Below are 20,669 nucleotides of genomic sequence, written 5' to 3'. Positions count from 1 at the left end.
CCGCTCCTACCCCTCGGAGCAGAGACCCCCCGGCAAGGCTCGGGGACGCGCCCCGCTTCGCCCGTCCGCCGCTCCCCGCGCCGCCGCCCGGCCCCTCGCCCCCGGCCCCGTCCGCGGCCCCGCAACTGCGGCGTCCGCGGCGGGTCCCGCCCGGGGAGGCGGTGGCGGGGGAAGGGGGAGGAGAGGCGGCGGAGTGCATTGCCTCCCGAGGAATCAAACAGGGGGAGAGAGAGGAACGTGCGGAGGAAGGGAGGGAGGGAGGAAGGGAGGGAAGGACGGGCCGGGCTAGGGAGGGTCCCGGTCCCGGTCCCGCCCGCCTCGGAGCGCCCGCGTCGCCTCCGCGCCGGGACCGCGGGGAGAGTCGCTTGGGGCGGCCGCCACCCGCCGGCCCTGCGCACCGGCTCCGCGCCCATGTGCTCCCGGCAGCCGCGGCGGGCAGCCCCCGCGCCCGGCGTGTCAGTAAGTAGTCTTTCGCCTCACCGTCACCCTGCCCGGCCCCATCCCCGCACCCCCGGGCACCTCCTCGCCCCTCCTGCTCCTCCCGGATCCCGGCCCTCCCGCACTCCCTGCGCGGCTGCATCTCCTGCCCTTCCCGGACCCCCTGCACCCCCATTCCTCTCCTGGACCCCTGACCTCCCGCGCTCCCTGTACGCTGCATCCCCTGCACGGCTCCGGATCCCCGAGCCCTCAGAACCTCCTTCCCCTCCCGGACTCCTACCCACCCTGCCCGGCCACATCCCCTGACCCCCTCGACCCTCTTCCCCTCCCGGATCCCCTTCCCCGTCCCGATACCCTGCCCGGCCGCATCCCTTGCCCGTTCCACCGGACGCTCCGGACTCCCTTCCCCTCCCGGATCCCCTGCATTCCCATCCCCTTGCCTTCCCGCATCCTTCCCCTCCCGGGCCCCCGTCCTTCCCGGATCTCCCTGCCACCCCGGACCGCTCTCCCTTCCCGATCCCCCTGTCCTCTCGGCTCTCTCTCCTTCTGTCCCACCGGGTCCCCTGCCCTCCCGGCCCCTCTGCCTTTCCATCCCTTCCCCGCTCGCATCTCCCTTTATCTCACGGACTCCCTTCCCCTCCCAGCCTGCTCCTCCTGGACCCCCTGTCCTCCCAACCCCTTCCCCGCCCGCACCTCCTGCCCCTCCGGGACCCCCTGCCCCCCAGCCCGCCCCTCCCCGGTCCCCCTCGCACCTTCCCCGGTCCCCCTCGCACCCTCCCGGCCCCCCGGGCGCGGCGCCCTCTCGCCCCGCAGCCTTCCTTCCCCTCGCATCACCCCGGCGAGTTTTGGTTCCCGGCCACCGCCTTCCCTCAGGGGAGAGCCGGATCTCTTCGCCGCCCCCTCCTACCCCCTTGAGGCGGGGGAGCGGGGTTTCGGGGCCGGAGGGGCAAGTCCGCCTCCCCGGAGAGAGCCGCGGCTTGTGGGCTGGCAGCCTCCGGGGAGGCAAAGCTGCTGCCCCGCCTGAGCCGAGGGGTTTGCAGGGTCCTGCCCCTAAAAGCCTCCATGTTGTCCCCTGTTTCCAGCCTTACCTCCTCCCGCGATTCAGGGAATGATCTTCCCTAAGTGCCGTGACCCACTTTGCCTTAGACATGCCTTTGGTGCCATGCCGAGACACAGGCAGATTCTTTTCCGGAAGATGCCTCTGGAGGGATGGAGGCACCCTATGCCCCTCTCCCAAGTTTTTATCCTCAGGAGTCTGGTGTTTTGCAGGTTGAACGGCATTTCTGCATCCAGGCTACAAGTAGATAGGTGTATACTTCTTGAGTATCAGCACAAGCCTCTTTTAACATTATAGAAGAGACTTCTTTTTCTTAGTGTTTTAAAAGTAAACAAAACTTTTGTGTGGTGCACATGCTTAATTTCACTTACCGACTCTTCCTCTATATTCACTTCTTTGTACTGAAGTAGTATTAATTTTATTGCCTGTACCTGAATTGAATTCACTGATTGGCATCTAATCATGCTTGAAAAAAAGCCCTGTAAATAGCTATCAGAATCAATTTAGCAGCAGCTATGAGAAATGACCATAAATTTACAAATGCAGTTGGAGTAATGATGCAGTGTGGATTTAACAAGAAATACCCCTTCAACCTCTGGTGTAGGTTTCTATGATGGTCAGAAGCACTTGATTGCACTGGTACTTAGCTTGGAGGCTGGGAGTTTGTCCGATAAGGATGCAGAGGGGTTAAGCCTCCTGGGTTTGAGCTGGCAAGAGGCAAAGAAGAGAAGGAGCTGGTCTGAGTGCAAGAGACACCTGTGTTTTAATCATGTGCTGCTCAGGGTTGTGTGAGGGTGAATCCAAAAGATATGGCAATGTTTTCACCTACCAGGAGCCCTCCTGGGCTTGGGTTTCCTGGCGCTTCAGGACATCAGGAGATAAAGGGCTCCTTTTGCGCAGGGATGCCAGCAACTTAAGGGAGTGCTGGAAATAATGACACCTTGTAACACTTCTCTTGGGGGTGCGTTAATGAGGTTTACCTCTGCCACAGGGGTCTGATCTTGAAACGCCTTAGGTACTGACACCGGTTTCGCGCTGAAGCTGCGTGCCCGTGTATAATGTGAAGTGCGTTCCCCTGGTGTCGCAGGAGGAAGGCCCATGTAGCTAAGGATAAACGAGACCTCGCCTTTTTTTCTCTATCGGTACGGGAAAGATCAAGACGTACGGTGGAGAAAAGTGAGTAGGCAAGTACACAAGGAACCCCTGAAGGTGGCTGCAGAGCGTTCCTGCATGCGCACAGCAGCCTGTGCTGGCCGGGCTGCCTCCCACCACCGTCCCCAGCAGCCAGTATCGCTGACAACGATTCTAGTGGCTGCTTGCAAGGATGGGACAGCAAAGTGAGATGTCTTAATTAAAAGTCTTGTAGGAAGGAAAAACACTCTGGCAGATAAACCTTTTTTTTTTTTCTAGCATCAGTATTACTGAAATTCTCTTTTTCTCCTTTTTTTGTGTGTTGTTATTTAATTAGGGACCTTTGTCTTCATGATGGGAGGAAACATCCCCCTGGCTGTTAGGATCCAAGCTTCTCCCAGCGCGAGGATTTGTCAAGGCTGAGAGACTCTGGATTATCCATAAACCTCCTCTGAAATACACAGCTGCTTTTCTGTCTCCCCATCGCGAGGGGTCTTGGAGCAGATACAAAGATGGCCTCCAGTCTTACCTGTGCTGGCGTCGTCTGGGCCTTCCTCTCTTTCCTCTGCGCCGCCGCCTCCTGTGTGGGCTTCTTCATGCCCTACTGGCTCTTGGGGTCTCAACTGGAGAAATCGGTTTCCTTCGGCACTTTCCGGAGATGTTCCTACCCGGTGCGAGACGAGACCCACCAGACGACCGTGATGGTGGAGCAGTGTGGCCGCTACGCCTCCTTCCAGGCCATCCCAAGTGCCGAGTGGAGGATCTGCACGGTGGTGACGGGCCTGGGCTGTGGGCTGCTCCTCTTGGTGGCCCTGACGGCACTCATGGGCTGCTGCGTGTCCGAGCTCATCTCCAGGACCGTGGGCAGGGTGGCAGGAGGCATCCAGTTCCTGGGGGGTAAGTGCTTGTGTGGGGAAGGGTTGGCTGAAGGTTTGCACATGTGGAGACTCCCCTGGGGCTTTGGGACGAGGAGGGGGCGAGTCAAAATTTCTGCTAGTGAGGGAGACCTCTTGGCTCCCTCGACGGTTGAGCTGGTTGTCTGGACGCCTGAATGTGGCCCAAAGACACAGCTGCCTGTGGTCACTCTCGTGTGCTTAAGTCCCTGCCTGGTCATTGTACAACCTTTGAGAGTTGCGTGGCAAGTCGACTTCTGTGGGCCAGTATCTTCGCAGTGGGCTGTAGTTTCCAGCAGAGCTCAGCCGGCATGGAGGTACCTGGAGAAGCACGGGGGCTGCAGAGCCCCATGGAGCATTGTGGTTTTGTGGAGGAAAGGCTGTGTTATGTGGGAACAACTTCTCCTCTTTCTCTTTCCTACCCCCATCACTGGCACAGCTCCCTCCACCTCTGCTCTCTGCAGCTGCATGGGTCTGGCAACAAGTCTGCGGCCCAGGTTTGAAGTGGGAATGTTTATCCCTGGTGGAGGTGGCCCACTGTCTCCCAGGAGGAGCTGTCTGACCCACGCTGCCTGCTGATGGTGCCGCGGGCTTGTTGAGTCCATGGGCTAGACAGTGTGTGGGAGAATTACCTCCCCTCCTTTTTTTAGCCTGTAATTGTGTGGCGTATTTGTAACTGTGGAGTATTTGAAGGGTATGAGACAATAAACAGGATCCTCAAGCGTGTTTTTTATAGGACAGTTTTCCCAGTAAATCATCACTCTCTTGTCATCAGTGACATGCGGCTCAGCGGCACTCACTTTCGCCTGGTGCAAGCGCTCGCCCCCGTAAGGGGACGTGTTCCCCTCAGCTTTCGGTGCCGGAGCTGCGCAGGCGCCAGCGTTTTGGGTGTCCTGTGGTGTCCTGTCCCTGCCAGACACCCTGACTTGTGCCCCGCAGGAGCAGGCTGCAGCGGGACCCCCACCTCTCTCCCCTCCAAACAGAACCTTGCCCTGCGAGGGCTGTCCGGATACATCCCGACTCTGCATCCCTGAGGAAGCACAAGACAAAACTGCTGCTACTGTCCATCTCAGGATGGACAACTGAGGCAAGGAGAGGGCCCTGTGCCAAGCCTCCAGGCAGGCAATGCCGTTGTAGCTCCCTCCCGGCCGCGGGTAGCCCTGCCTCCAACTTTTTGAGTAGTTTCTGCACTTTAGAGCAAGCCGACCCCTGTCGCTTCACCCTTTCCTCAGCTTTGCGACCCACAGGCATTCCTGTGTTTAATCTGGCTGACAATTTGAAAGTGCAGCAGCTGCTGGAGAGTTAACTCTGCTGGGAACTGCGGCTTCTTGAAGCCTGCTCCACTATACAATTCCAGCCAGGCAGCCAGGGGGTGGAGGGGATTTTTGTTTCGGTGACACTCTGCAAGCCCGCCCGGTCTGGCTATTTTCACTTAGAGCCATCACAGGCTTGTGCTTTAGCCACCCCACTCTTTTCCGACGGCTGGCTCAGCTCGTCTGGTTTTAATTTGCATTTGGCCCCTTTCTTGCGGCCGTGCTCCCCTGCCTGCTGGCGGAGCAGGGCCGGCTGTGCCTGTGTCTGCTTACAGCCACCCCAGCAAATGTGACAGCCCCAGCGGTGGGCAGCCGGCCAGGGGACATGGGAGAAACCCTGCTCCTCCGTGACGCTGGTGTGGGCTGAAGGTGTGCACCCTTCTCCGAGGTGGGGATGGTGGCTCCTGTGCAAGGAGATCCCTTCAGGCCACACCATGGCCACCCCTGGAGCTTGTCCCAGCTGACCAGGCAGCATCCCATCCCGCCTGGAAGGGTGTGAGGTGCTTGTACTCGGTAGGTGACAATTCAAAGAAATGTGAACTTGTGATATGAAACGAAAATTGCCAACAACTTTGCTTACAGTTCAGAAATTAGTTACACAGCATGTCTAATTTTCCCCTCTACTGGCTTTTATGGTTGTGTCTCATTTCACTCAGCACTGCTGGAAGTGTGTAAGAAATGAACAAAGTGAGAACCTGTCATTCCTTAACTTGCTTAAAGCCCAACTGTGGGGACAGGAGGGAGAGGCCACGTGGTGAAAGCCAATAATTTGGATGAACTGAAGGGACATATTAGGGTAAAGATCAGATCCTTACATCCTTTATAAGATCCTTAGCTGCTATGAATCAGTACAGCTTCATTGTTTAAATGACATGACTACATTTATTCAGATGCCTAACTTAGGCACTATAGTTATTAGGTTATTTTATGTCAAGATAGCCGTGAGCTATCTTGACATAAAATATTTTTGTCTTGACTTTATTTACTCACCGGCTCTTTGTTCCCTGTATTGGGGTTGTAGGTTTAGTTATATACCACGATGTGTGCTTTGAATATGGCTCAGCGGCAGTTACAGTGATTGCCATTTTAGTTGGCTTCCACTTGTAGATCTAACCAAATAAAACCCTCGCAAGTATTTTTTTTTTTTGATGGGGGAAAAGAACCCTCCCGATCTTTATATGAAAAAAAAAAGCCTGGGGAAATAAGCAGCCCACTTAGTGATGCTATTAATTCATCCTCCCTGTTAGAGTGATGACATGCCTAGGTGGTTTCGCTTTCTGTTTCTTTTCATCTGAGTCACCTGCACCAACACCGGCACCCGGCTGTGGCTCCTGCTCCGGTGGCGGAGGATGAGTGTTGAAATAAACCGTATTTCTCTCAAAGTTAGAAACCAGACCAAAGACATGCTCAGCGTAGCTAGTTCATGGTTTTAGTGGTGTTCCGTTAGTCTAAGATCCAAGTCATTTTCTCAACATGATTTAAAAACAGAGGCTCGATGAAGAAGAACTTAAGCCAATTGACAATGGAATATTGTGGGAGGCCCAAGAGTGGGTGAGACGTACAAGCCCCTGAAGCTGTAGTGAGCCAAAGCACTAAGGTTGCTAAAACTCACTCCAACACTGGAGGTATTTTTACTGCTGTGAAGAGGTGGCAGAGAGGTTTGCTTACCAGAAGAGGTAAGCAAACAGCCTGATCCTCTTCTTCTATCAGTGCGAAGGAGGAGTAACTCCAAGTAGGTCAGTGAAATAACACCTGTATAAAAGTAGTGCAGCTTGCGCTAGCTAAACGGTGCCAAGGTTTTACAGCTGGGATTTCCCCAAGTTTTATGTGGCAACTCATGGGAGTGAATTATTCATGAGTGCTTATACCATAAATCTGCTCTTCTCATAAAAATTGAATGACAGAACCTGCGAGAAACTGCAGATCCACACAGAGTCGGAAGGGCTCCTTAGATATCGATTGATCTTACGTACTTAGTCTATATTTGCTGTTTCAGATGAACCTGGCTACAGAGCATACATGTATTTTAAGATGACTCTGTGACGATACAGTCTTGAGTTTCTGTTCCTAGTAGGAAGATTGCGTCGTAGACTTTTCCTCCCATTTGCGATTATGGGAACCACTTCCTTTCCCATGCATGGCAGCTCCGTAGCCATTTCAGCAATTGCTTACATGAAAAACAGTGCTATTTTTAGCTTTTTCTAAGGCAACTTGGAGGTGGGTGACAAGAAGTAGCCAACACCCCAAGGCCAGACATTTCTGTCTGCAGTCCATGGCCGGCAGGCTGCTGCTGCGGTGTCTGGGAACAGGCTTCATGGACATTTCTGTTGGATTGCTTCGAAGAACTGACAACTGAGGTGAAAGTTATGCTGTCTGTAACCTCTTGAGGGCACAGTTATGTAGATAGATACAGTCTTCACTGATAACAGTAAGTGCAGTGTTTCCAGCTGGTTTCTTTTGAATGTCTGGAAGATGGAGGCCTATATCATGTAGCTAGAACAGATTGCAAGGGTGTATCTTTCTTTGGCTGTAACTTTTGAGGGCATGACAGCAGGAAGTGAAGTTTAACAAATCCATGGCAAATTGGAGTCTGTAATTATTGATCTTCTTTTCATTGGTGCTGTGGCAAGTCGATTCCACTTAAATGGGGAGACTAGAAATTTGCAGGTAGGTAGCTCAGATATGACATACTAATTTGGTGAATACTTTCAGTCTCTGAATGCAGAGCAATGATTTTAAGAACATAGCAATAATTTTAAGAACATAATGAACTTAAAGGTTAGCCAGTTTTATGAGAGGCAGTGGATCAAATGACACAAGTATTGTAAGGGTGGTCAATTTAAAGAGTGTTATGCTGGCAAGGTGAAGCTTTTCATTAAAACGGTCAGCGTGTAGGAGTTAGAGATGAAATCTGCACTAACTCAGAACTCCCTTTGGATGCGTAGGATGGCTAAGCCGCGATCAGAGGGGTATGAATCCAAAGGAAGAGAGCATGAAACAACTCGCTCACTTAGACACCTCTCTGAACCCAATTCTGAACCCTGATTTGGGGTGGCATGTGAGAGCTCTGCGCTCTCCATGTTTACAGGGTAGCCATGTGGCTTGTACTGTCATCTTTAGTCCTGATCTCTCATTGATTGTACTCAATAAATGCACAAGTTTTGCTCCTCCCTTCAGTAAAGGAGCAAAATTTTCAGCAGCACCTTGTCTTTCTCTCTTTGTTTCTCTATCTTGTTTCCCTTGTGTCTCATGGGAATGCTAAACCTCCTGAAACTATGGTCCTTGAATTGCCAGTTAGAAAATCTGGAGAGCTCTTGAACTGGGCAGGAGTGATGAAAGAAGCATTTGATTATTTGAGAAAAAGGGGACACAGATCCTAACAATTCTGATTTTGTCCTTCTGAATGTGTCCTTCTGGAAAAAGCTCTCATCAGCACACAAAATTGCTGCAAAATCCTTTGCTACATGTCCCATGCCAATAGTGGCCATAATAGTTTCCAACAGCCCTAGGCTGCTCATGGCAAGTGTTTGCTGGATGTGGAGGGCAGAAGAATGAGGCGTGCTCCATCAAGATGAGGAGAACATTGAGTTTGGAGTGACGGCTCTGTTGTCCATGAAGAAATCTTAAAGAAAGCCTTTGAGATTTTGTGTTGGAGATCCAAAAGGGAGACAGATCCAAAGGAAATCTGCAAGTTGTTAGTGTATTAATGGCTGAATCAGACTTTTTCAGGTGAGACGATCGAGGTCTAAAGTGTAGGTGGCAGAGATGGGAAGAGCTCTAAAGTCATAGCACCGTGTGACCATGTATAGAAGCTGTCCTTCAAAGAAAATGCTTGAGGAAACAGTTAAAGAAGTAAGAGGAGCTTTTGGAAGAGATGCAGTCATCGAACCAAGAAACATGGCTGGCAGTCAAAGGCAATCCGTGGATCGAGGAGAATGAAGGCAGTCTCGGTTCTGAGACTGGCTAAGCAGAAGTCATTAGGGGCTTTGGTGAGGGTAGTTCCAGTTGACTATAGGGACTAGAAACTCCTGGGAAAGGTTTGTGCGGAGCTGGAGGAAAAGAACTGCAGGCGGTGACCACTAACACTTATTTTGTCTGACAGCTGAAGTGAGACTGTCTGCTTTCTGCCTGGAAGACTAAGCTCAGGATCAGTTTCTGTCTGTAGGGACAAAATGTAACTGAGAAGAGCCTTGCTGGGGACACGGAAGATCTGAGATGGTCAAGAGACTTCCAGGAAGGAAACTCTTTGCAGTTCTCCCAAGCCTATCTCATCCATTTCCCCCATCTCTACATATTCTTCACAACTCCTCCTGAAATTTGTACCTGAAAAAAACCCCAGGCATAAAAATACGCAAAAATGGCCTTGTAGTTCTTTCATCCTCTTTAGCCTAAAAGTATTTTTCGAAAGGCTAACTTTTGGAGAGAGACTGAGGAGGGGCGTCTGCTTCTGTCCAACCCCAAGCCCTCTTCTTCTCCTGAAAGTTAGCTGCTCAGGGCTGTTTTGCCACATCTTCCTCTCTCTTTCCTCTCTTCAGATGCAAAGCTTCAGTGACTTTGCTGTGCTCATGTAGACATGTGACAGGACAATCCTCATCGTAGACAAAGACAAGCTGCAGGCTAAGTAGTAATCCAGGGTATAAAGACACTGCAAGAAGGGCATATGAAAGGAACAGATGCCTCACCAGGAGGTAACAGAAGAGCAAACAAGGAACACGGTGCAGTTAAATGTTGCTAGTGAGTGATTGCATGTCATGTCATAGGCTCGTAGATTCAGCAGTAATAAGGTCAGCAGAGAACACTGCCACTATTTAGTCTGAGGTCTGCTGTAGCACGGGTTATAGGACAGCCTTCATATAATTTCGGTTTGAACAAGAGTACATCTCTGAGAAAAAAACCTTCTAGTCTGAATTTAATTAACTTCGAGAAAAGCAGGATTTTCCTGAACTGTTCCAGTGGTGAATTACCCTAAGATCATTAATGCAAATATTGAAAATGTAGCACCAAGAATATATCATTGCAAAATTACATTTTCTTGAGTATCATTATTTTTTTCTGTGTTGTTTTTAAGATCCAACAATTAGGTTGCTTTTAATCTATTTAAGCTGTGCTTTGTTGTGGTTTCTGTACTGGAACAACCTGTATAGAAGCTGCTTCATAGCTGCTATGTTTCACACTGGTTATCTCTCCAGTTTTCTATAGGCATCCACCAAAAGATTAAGTAGAGTGTATAGTTTTGCAGCTTCATCCCTTTTCGGCTTGATTTTGACTTGCTAAACTGCATCCTGCATACCGAAGCTAGTGCCTACCTTCAGTATCTGCTTCCCAGCACTACAAGGTACCTTCATGTGTTGTGGTACAGCACGGAGTCGAATTCTCGGATTTATGTTTGGAGTCCAGATGAGTAAGGCAGGGAATTGTTATTGTTTGGGAAGACGTTCAGAACAAGGGAATTTAGACAGTGATGTTATCTTCAACAGGTTTCGTAGCATATGTTTTATTGAAGATTAGCCAGCTCTCTCTCTGTTGTATTCAGACAGCAGTTAAAATATAAAACAAATTCAGGACTGAAGCCGAGCCAATGCAATATATATCCTCTGTTGCTCTCAGTTTACAAATGACATTACTTAGATTCCTACTGTCTTAATCAGATGTAGCCTGTACTGTTCGAATCTTTCCTCTATGCATGGGCCACCACCTCTGACTGAAGGAGAATCAAAGATAGCAGGTACTTATCTGAATACACAAAAAAAAAGGTGCAGACTTAGATGCTGTATATTCTTAAGAGCGGATCCTGTTTCCCATGGTTGCCTTCACCTTGCTCGCAGAAGTTCCCATTGCAGCCCTGCTAACGGCGGCTGCCCCAACAGATCGAACAGCACAGCTCTTTGTGCCGTGGTTCCCTAAGGAGTCCCGCTGAAGGAGACCTGACTTAGCAAAGATTTGCCATTTAATGTAACCACCAACCATTTTAACGAAGCTGGGTAGCGAGGAAGAGTCAGTAATAAATGTTACTGGTCATAAAGTGTAGAATCGGTAGCTCTGAGGAGGCCACCCCTGCCAGCAAGGTCATGCAGAGCAAGCTAGGAGGTGTAGTGCTGTTGGAATAGTGAAGATGCAACTTGAAGAAGACAAATGATGCGGAGAGAGCCTTCATATTTATCTGTCTTTGTTTTTTTCCCTTCTGTCCCTAACCACTTCAGGTATCTTGACTCTTTTGGTGTTTCAAAATCTTACTAAAAAAGCAGTAGGGCACATAAGAGCTGCAAATTTTTGTGTGTCCTTTGAAGTCAGTGGCACTTTGTACAAATTATACCAATATTTCTATCTTAGAGGTAAGATTGTATGATTGTGACATTAGCCTAAAATGGGTGTGGTTCCAAGGCTGAGTTTCTTCTTGAAGAGCTACCCCAGTGAGTTAGCTTGTTTATGCTAAATTGTGCTTCGAAACACACATTCAGTTTTGTGGGTTTTTTTTTTCAATTATATTTACTTCTAATATAAATTTTGGCTAAATAAAGGGTGAAAAAAAAGCCATGCAGAGTTTCAGCCTGGAGCAAATTCTGCAAGTTAGATTTTAGGTGCTTTGGAAGCATATTTAAAATGGAAATGCTGATGTATCAGAAAAAAATAAAAAAATGCTGCTAAAATATTGGGAAGAATCTTTTTACTTCTCTTTGTTTTCCTATTGATGTTGAATATAAAAGTGACGTTTTGAATATTGCCGCAGCTGTGTTGGGTTTAAGCAGAATTTTGCATTAAGAACAGAATTTTTGATCTAAACAAGTCCCGGAGTGCTGTTTTATTTGTCTGTAGAATGAAGTTCAGACTTCTTGCCTTTTCCCCCACCTCTTTTATTGGAAAGGAACAATGATGCTCAGCACTTCTGTGATGCTTTTCATTTCAAAAGGCTTTGCTTGCATAACCTAATGAAACTTCAGAAAAGTAAGGCAGGGGAGCAAATAATCTATTTTGTTGGTGTAGAGTCAAAGTAAATTCAGAGTTACTTGACTTCAGATCCTCTGCATTTCTGTTGATTACAGCAAAATGTGGGTTGGAGTTAGCAATTTTGTTTCTGCATTGAAAGATCTGGCTTGAGATATTTGAATATCACTGGGAACTTCATTTAAGCATCAAAATATTTCAATATTTTCCAGTGCAGATGAGGTCATATGCCCTACAGACATTGTTCCCAATGGTGTATTTTCCAGGATTTTGTCCAGTCTGGTGTTAAATGTCTATGTAATGTGTTTGTTGTTTTTTTTTTTTCTCATTTCTTTCGAAACTCAGCTTACTAGGCATTCCACTCGGAATTTTTTCACAGTATTCAACCTGCATTTTCCTTTCCTTGCTCACATCCTTTTACTTCTCCAATATATGTTTTTACCTTCTGAGCTCTTTAACTTTGGCTTATAAAGTACAGTAAGACAGATTTTAATCTCCTTCATCATTTCAATGAAGTCAGGCACAGAACTTGAGGGCAACCAATGTATTGTTTCCATGCAGTGAGCAGCGAGGAAGGAGCATGGTGTAATTAAGAAACACGGGATGTATTGTACAAAGAAAACTCCACTCACAGCCTCATGCCTTGCAGTGGCCGTCGTGTTGGCTGGCTCTCTGCACAAGGATTTCCTTTGGCTCTGTGGAATACCTTCGTTGACTTCAGTGATGTTAAGGTTTTTATGATGCCCAAGTGCAAGGTCCTAAGTGGCACTCAGATCATGTGGAGATGGCCTTAAGTTAAGACCAAGAAGGACATCCTCTCCTTCATCTTAGGATGACTCTGTCACCACAAGACATCACAGCTCAGAGGGGCAATATTGCATTTGACAGATCCCTTCTAGTAGCTGTCCTATATCTTCTCAGGCATGAAAATTTGCCATGGTCAATGCACCCTGACAATGCTGGTGATAAGGCTGATTCACTAGGCTTGATTAGATCTCATTTACATTGTTTGTTCCACTGTCAGTCCCCTGATGTCACAGGTAGATCTGAGAACAGAAGCAGAGTTTTTTTCCCTCCAGACTGGTTTTTCCTTAGAGCCTGACCTCCTGAAATCAACAGCAATATTCCTCCATGGGACCCAGGGGAGGGCAGGACCTGGAGCTCAGCTCTGTTGCTAATCATTGAGGCTAGTGGGATTTGGAGGAGGTTGCTGCCACGTAGCACAGCAGAGGCCTTCATGGGGTGCCACATCCTACCTGATTCCCCAGGTACAGAATATTAATTGCAGCAGGACTAATGCCGTAGAACAAAACTTTTACTTGAGAGGGTTGCTGTACCATGAGCTGAGTCCACCTGTTCCTGCATAAGCCTGATAAACCCCAGTCTTTCATGAGCACTGACTATTTTTAATTGATTTTCAAGTAAAATTCTTTACTGGGCTGACAGACTTTTAAGTAAGCTTGGCAATATTTTGTGGGAATATAAAGAAAACGTTAATGAGAGAAAGCCTAAACAATTACCTATTCCAAATCATTGTTATTTTTATCTTGTAACATGATCCAAAAAACTCCAGAGAGAATGAAGCAAAAAATGCAGACTTCTGATAAACACCGTATCATTTCTGTAGTAATGTAAAGATTTGACCCTTTCCTTTGCAATCTGACACTTCAGTTGTCTTGCATTGTCTCCCAATAAAGGTGCCTTTGTAATATAAAGTGGTATTGTTGACTTGAGAAGAATGGTTTTCTAATAAATGCGAAAGGATATGGAGTTTGTCCCTTGCATTGAGGAGAAAGGATTTGAGATAAAGCCGTGAATAATCAATCTGGAATAACAAAAGCTGCCTCTGAAATACAGCGCCCTGTGAAAGGATATGAAACCCGCTAACGTAGTGGAGTCTCAGAAATAGCCTCACGGCTTCTGAGGAGCGTGCTGCCTGACTTCTTCACAAGTTCAGGCTTTTGTCTGAGTGTGCAGCTAACTGAAAGCCTATTTATGAATACCTTTTTTTTTTTTTTTTTTTTTTGTAATCAGAATGAACTTGATATTCAGAGCATCGCAAGCGATTTAGGTCAGTCACAATACAGCTGAATGCCAGTTACTGGGAAGGGTTACCAGGACATAGTAAAAAGTGCTTAGTTTTGGGAATCTATAGAAACTGGGGCAGCGTGATGTTGAGGGACCTTTGTGAGCGTATCTGTGAGAGGAAATTTCTGTGTACTTTGTTTCAGATTTTGTTCTGACTCAGACCAGGTGCTGCTGCGTGACTACGGGCTTTAAGTGGCATTTGGGGATTAGTAGATCTGCCTGAGGAGTTTATACAAACATCCTCAATTGTACGGTGTTGCTTCTGTTATGGTCGTTGTTGTTATAGTGTAGGAAATTCTAGAAATCCATCCTGCAAATCGGTGGGGGAAGAGAGACAGAGGCGGTTGCTTCTCCAAAGGTGTCCTAACTGAAACAAAGTCAGACCGGGAAATTGGGAGTGCTTTGAGTTTACTCCATTTTTAAAATGATAAGTACTGACGCTAACTAATTTCTTGTGTGCTTTGTAGAAGAGTAGGTGAAAGGAGGGCTCTAAATGTTGGCTTAGTGACAGAGGACAAATGTATTACTTTCATGGGTAGAGCTTCCTCTTCAGATAACCTGCATCCCTCCAAAAGCTCGTTTGCTTCAACTGCATCCTCAGAAAGGTGTGAGGAGAGGTGGGAGCAGTCAGAGGCCAGGGTTATCCTGGGCAAAGCCAGCCAAGGAGAGCAGGGTGCTGCATGGGGAAGGAAGCAGGTGGAGGGGGACAGGAGGGTGCTGCGAGGGGAGAGGAGCTTCACCCCTTTGTAAAACTTCATTTGCCACCCTTGCAGACATATCTATCCTCTGCTGCTGCTGACTTGCAGAGGGTCTTTCAGATGTTGTATGGGTTACAGGTTACAAAACTTAAGACTTCTGTGCTGTAGCGTAGTTTAGCTTTCAAGGAATTCTGTTGGTTTTCAAAGTCCTTTTTCTGCTACAGCAGTAAAAACATGACGAATGGCACTAAATACTGGGATAAAGCTCTTTACAGCCAAGACAAGCCCCCAAACCATTACAGGCGCATTCTGCAAAATCAAGAGGTTGTTATGAAAGTCTGGACATTTTTATGAGGCGTCCTTTTACAAGAAACCCAATGGCTGTTTTTGGAGAGCTTTGTTCAGTACTGGAAATCTCTCTAACCTGGAAAGTATTCCAGGGTCACCGTCTGACCAGAGAGAGCAGAATCCGGCTGTTCGGGCCAGGCTGCAAGTTCGAGCAGGTTGTGATGATGAAACCCATCAGTGAGGCAAAGATGCGGACCCCGATCCTCTTTGTGTGTCCCAGAGCCAAGGCAAATACCGATGTGCCCTTTCCATCTGTCCCCCAAACTACTGATTACTCCCCAAGCCACTGAAATAATGAATGAAGCTGAAGCTATTTCCAGCAAAAAAGATGGGCTGCATGGCTTTATTGTCCCTTGTGCTACCAGAGTTTGAGGGGCTGCTCCTCTAAATGAATGTAAGCACAGTTCTGTGTGCGACTTCAGGCTCTTCTTAACACTGTTTCAAAATAACACTGTTGTAATAATTAAGGAGTAAAATGATTTCTTAACAGGCTACAGTGGAGCGATGCTTTGGAAACTGGTCTCCTTGCACTGAGCTATCTGTTGAGCAGACTCCGTTGCTTCCTTCTCCTACGTTAGCATTATCTTCTATTTCCTATTCTCCTCCATTGACTTCAATTCATCCCCCAGGCTGTGGAAGGGGACACCATGGCTGAAGACAGTTTATGCTGAGCCATTCACAACTCTGTTTAGCTTGTCCCTCTTTTCCATAACAATTTGCAATAAAAACTGTGTCAGGCAAGAGCTCGGTGACCTGTGAGGGCTGGGACAAGCCTTACGCTGGAGATGGCAAATTCCATTTCAGGCCACTAAGCCGGAGATCCGATGCTAAGAACACAGGAAGCTGGGAGGATAGATACTGTAACTTTTCATCTCATGCATAAGAATTGCAGGCTGTTTTGATCTTGTGATAGAGAAAAGTCATTCTGCTTATCTCATCTAACATAGTGGCTAGTCTGATTACAAGCTTCCCTGCTTGGCACCTTTTTAAATTCAATTTGGCTGCCTGTGCCCTTGGCACACAGTGGGTTTCATTAAATTTCACAGCAGTTAGTTTTCATTCCCTCTGTGACACCTTTTTATCAACATTTGACTCTGGTGTAATTTCAAGCAATTGTGCTTTTTTTTGCATAGCGCTTGTACCATAATAATTTGGCAGAGCAGGTGGGGGAAGACGATTCAGACACCGCTACAAATCTGTGTAGAAAACTAATATATGGGAAGCCAGGTCAGCTTGCAAGTGTTTTCCGTGTGTGTGTGGAGCAAACGTGGTTGTTTTCCTTTTAGTATCCGATACCTGGCATCTCTCGTTCACATCACTGCTACCCCCTCCCCAGCGCAGAGCAGCATTTTCTCAAGTCTGTGTCCAAGGCAGATGCTGGGCAGATCTGTGCAAATATAAGTCATTTCGTGTAAGTGGTTTTGAGGCGCATTCAAAAAGGCCTTTATTTGCAGAGTGCCAGCCATTCTGCAGTGCCGGCCCTTTTTCAGCCTGCCAAACTGAACATCCAAAAATAATGTGTTATGGTTTCTCAGTAAAATTTTAAAAAGTACCTAATTAAAAATTAATTCAAAGTGAAGCTTAAAAGTTCTTAAAAGTGGGCTCTGCATTCAGGGGTAAACTCAGAGACTGACAGACCTGTGCCTCACTGCAAGCCAAGGGCAGCAAGGCTTGGGAGACCATAAATCACCTTCAGAACGAGATTTCTGATTGATGAAAACTTTTCCTTATGCCCTTTAGAAGGTATTAGTTCAAGTCCTCTCAGTTTAAGTAATGGAGCGTCTTGCTTTCCTCTACCCTAAGGTCTCCATATTCCCTTTGTAGACAAAATATTTCCAAATGCACAGAGTCCTGAGCCTCCTTAAACAACAGGTTTTCCTAAAACACCTCAGGAAAGCTGGAGGTTATGGGCAGCTCCCTTCGCAGGAAGGACCTTTTTGCTCTGTGGTTCCTGGTGGGAGAAGACCCGCTGAAGATTTTCCTCAAAAAGCCTCTCTTCCTTGGAGGTTTCTCATGGGATGGGACAGGTCAGCCCTATGCCTATGCATACGTAACATCTTTTTGGTGGATAGGCTGACTGTAGTTTACATCTCAGGTGGCGGCTTGGGCTTACTGGGAAAGAGGAGGCTCAGTTGTGCCAAGAAAGCAAGGGTGTCTTGCTAGCAGTGTCTCCAAAAGTCCCCCATGTCTCCAGAGGGCAGTGGCTGCCACGAGCTCCATGTGCTCCAGGTGCGACTTCTGAAGAGTGAACTGGGTACGGAGCCAGTGCAAGTTGGCACGGTGCCACTGAAATCAGCCCTGGCTCGGATCTGGGTGGAAAAGATGGCCTCACCCTTTCTTCTGGGAATGGAAAACATCTTTCCAGAGCACAGTTTCAGTGCATGGAACCCTGGCTACAGGCTAAAACCTTGCTTGCTTTTTCCAGGTTGTCTGAGTACATTGGTTTATGGATGAAGGCATAACTAATAGTTTCTGTCAGCTTTTTTTCCTACTGATCTGAATGTAAGAACACAGATTATTCTTTGTCTTAATATGAAGGCATGAAGTTTGGGATCTTTACTTGGTGTTTCCAGCACAAAATGCTCCAGTGTAAGTAGCAGACCTAATATAGCAGACTGTCCAACAATCAAATTGCTCTGGGGCAAGTTTCTTCCTCTTTCACATAATTAATGATTAGTTTATATCCTGAAGTCTGGAGATTCCTATAAATTTTATACCCAGTGTAATGGTAGAGGCTTAAACCACAACAATCGTGTTACGATTATAATCTAATTATGCTGATATTCGATACGCAGGATTATTTCAGACATCAATATTTACAGAAATGTTTTACCAATGCGGCCAGTGGCAGCTCTGAAAGAGTAAATAATCAAAAGATTATTTGAGAATGCAAGTTAGTGCAAATCCTAGAAGAGTTTTATCTTCATATTTTGTATCTTAGAAGACTTTAATACAAGACTACGTCCTTTTGTTTCAAGATGATATATTATCAGTGCTGACGAACACCTGACTTGGCGGGCCTTCAGCTAGAAAGAAACAAGACTGCTAATGCCATGTGGATCCTGACAGCCGTCTCTGAGTATTTACGGGCCTTGATATATACGCGACCTATGGATATTTCAAAACTGATTAACATTTCTGAACCTGAGTTAAAGTTTATACTTGGCATTTCAATTGTGTCAAGGCAAAATTAATCAGAGCTCAAAAGACATGCAGTCTTACTGACATGCTGGTGACAGTGAAAATATAAACCACTGAGAAACAGCCTATTGAAAGGCAGAATCTAACCTGGATTTTGGAAGAGGATCTGCAAAACTGGCTTACTGCCACGGACAAGCTCTGAAGTTGTGTGCAGTGGTGTAGCTGGCATTTACCGACTAAGGAACCAGCTTAAATGACTCAGGACTCTGAATAAGTTATATGTCCTGTATTAAGTCACTTGGAAATCTTCTTACTTGTGAAACATTAGCATATTAAATATGCAAACCAATCTCTTGAAACAGTTCAGATAGGCAGCATTTTTAAATGTACCCAGTCAAGGTGTTTTTCAGTCAATGAAGCTCAGTAAGCAAATGCTTTAATTTCAGTGGCCCTCATGTGAATAGTCAAAATTTATACTTGGTTGTGATTTTAGGCTGTATGGCTGGCTGTCTTTGTAGTAAAAATAAGAAAGCAGAATGTATATGTCATGGAGAGGTTTTTTTTTTTGTTTGCTTGTTTATCTTTGTTTTAAATAGGTCAGCAATAGTCTTTACACATTTCAAAAGACTCTTAATTTGGCCTCAATGAAGGCTGTTAGGATCCAGTTTGAAAAGCATCAGATAAAATACTATGGCTTTTAAGAAATCATGCTTTTTATTTGTTCTGTAAAATGAAACCCTAAATGAGGGAGAAGCAGTAGTTTTGTTTTAATGACGCCTGGTATCTGCAGAAAGATATGATGGACTGTGTGTCTGTAGATGGGTTTCCCAATGGAAGGGCAGTGTAGTCCTTCTGGGTGTGGTGGAGCCGGCCAGCGTTTTTAGGTGGAGAAGGAGCAGAAGCTAATTTTTAAATCAGTTTTGAAACTGCAAATCTTTTGCCCTATTTTCTGTCTGGAAGAGACCACCCAGTAAATAACGGCAAAAGTAAATAAAGAGGATCTGCACAGAATCACTGCTACTCCAAACACTGAAGCCACAGTAGCCAGAGAAGACCTAGGAGGTGAAGAAGTTTGGGGTGGAAGAAGGGTCGGATTGTGTTAGTTTCTTTCCCCTAACTTTTTATATTTTTCTGCTTACTTATTGTGAAAATTGTCTTAATTTAGACTTTGGCAAGAGTATAACATCCCCCACTACTTCCATTTATCTCTGAATTCGGTACATGGTGACCTATGTGCTGATCCATTGACACGGCGACCTGGATTTGATCTTACGTCTGGAAACCATTCATGTCTCTCATGAAATCTCTTTGATTCCTTTTCACATTTTTCCCCCTTCCTCCCAGGATGCTCTTTGAAGTACTTTATGCCATATCCAGCAAGCATTCCTTAGTCATCATGGTAGTGGTTGTTCCCATTTAAATCCAGACTGATCAAATTCTCTTCAGAATATCAGAGATTTTCCTTAACCTCTAAGGATACAAGGACAATGGAGAACCTTCTGTCTTGCAAACAGATGATGAGAGGTGCTCCTTCCAGATCGGGAATACAAGTTCACTGGGAAAATGGAGTGGGACTGCTGTAAACCAGAGGGAGAGGTGGCATGGTTTTCAGTGGTCTTGAACACTACACAAATGGAAAGCAAATGTTGACACATGCCTACAGTCTCAACAGGTTTAAATATGAATTCACAAGTTACAATCCTCTTTTTCATTGCAGTCTGTTTCCAAATACTCACAAGTAAAACTGGGAAAGCAGGTGCATCTTTAACAAAGCTAATCAGTCTTTGAGATGGATAATGAGGGCAAAACAGGATGGCAAAAAAAGGAAGATTTGAGGGAGCATAAAACTGCATAAATTTTTTTCTTTTTTCACTTTCACTATTTGAGTACACAATTTGTTGTAATCTCTCGCAAAGTTGATTGACAGAATTCAATATCCTAAGCTATAAAAGTATCTTTCCGTAAATTTTTTATCTTCACAGTGTCTCTTAGCACAGATGCACGGAATATTACTTCCATTTTTCAGATAGCAGGCTAGAAACTTATTGAAGGTTGCATATAAAACTTATATTTAAAGAAATATTGAATACAGGCTTTCCAAGAGGTTCGCGAGCAGTCGCTGAACCAGCTGCTGTATAGAAACACTACCAAAATGTGCAGGTGTAATAATGGGCCTCTTCCTTACACTAAGTTATGACTACAGGATTATCAGCTTAGTATTTTTGCGGTAGACAGAAATTTATACTGTGAGCAGCCTGAGTTGATGGGCGACTATGCAAACAGTGCTGGTCACAAGCTCACACATACTGTTTCTCAAGGCAGTTTACCCCGTTGATCTCCTTGCTGCCATAATTAAATGGCTTTTTTTAGTCTGTTGTGCAGAAGGCATGTCCTAACTGAAAGACACAGCTAATTTTCTTTTCTTTGTGAAGCTTTTCTTGTAATAATACATGCTATCCCATGGTTCAAAAGAGGTCATACTTTCTTTTATGTGCAAAGATTATACACACTTGTTTAGATGACTGGTTTTCAACCTTTCCTGACTGGCCGACTCCCCAGACTGCTGAAAGGCATGGCTAAGCTTGCTGTGCTTAGGTACCTTCTGTGGACCCCTCGCAAA

At 46.4% G+C, this 20,669-nt stretch overlaps 1 protein-coding gene across 1 annotated transcript in view; it reads left to right on the top strand.

The window, feature by feature from the left end:
- The first annotated feature begins 273 nt into the window (after nt 1-273).
- Nucleotides 274-20,669, top strand: part of LHFPL6 (LHFPL tetraspan subfamily member 6) — a 145,760-nt gene continuing 125,364 nt past the window's right edge. Inside the window, exons 1-2 of the mRNA XM_054183172.1 lie at nt 274-459; nt 2,964-3,523. Of these exons, the coding sequence (XP_054039147.1) occupies nt 3,139-3,523 (385 nt within the window). The 5' untranslated portion in view covers nt 274-459; nt 2,964-3,138. The remainder of the gene's footprint in view (nt 460-2,963; nt 3,524-20,669) is intronic.

Source organism: Rissa tridactyla, chromosome 1 (assembly GCF_028500815.1).
Source record: "Rissa tridactyla isolate bRisTri1 chromosome 1, bRisTri1.patW.cur.20221130, whole genome shotgun sequence".
NCBI lineage: Eukaryota > Metazoa > Chordata > Aves > Charadriiformes > Laridae > Rissa > Rissa tridactyla.
This window is presented reverse-complemented; position numbering and strand designations above follow the sequence as displayed.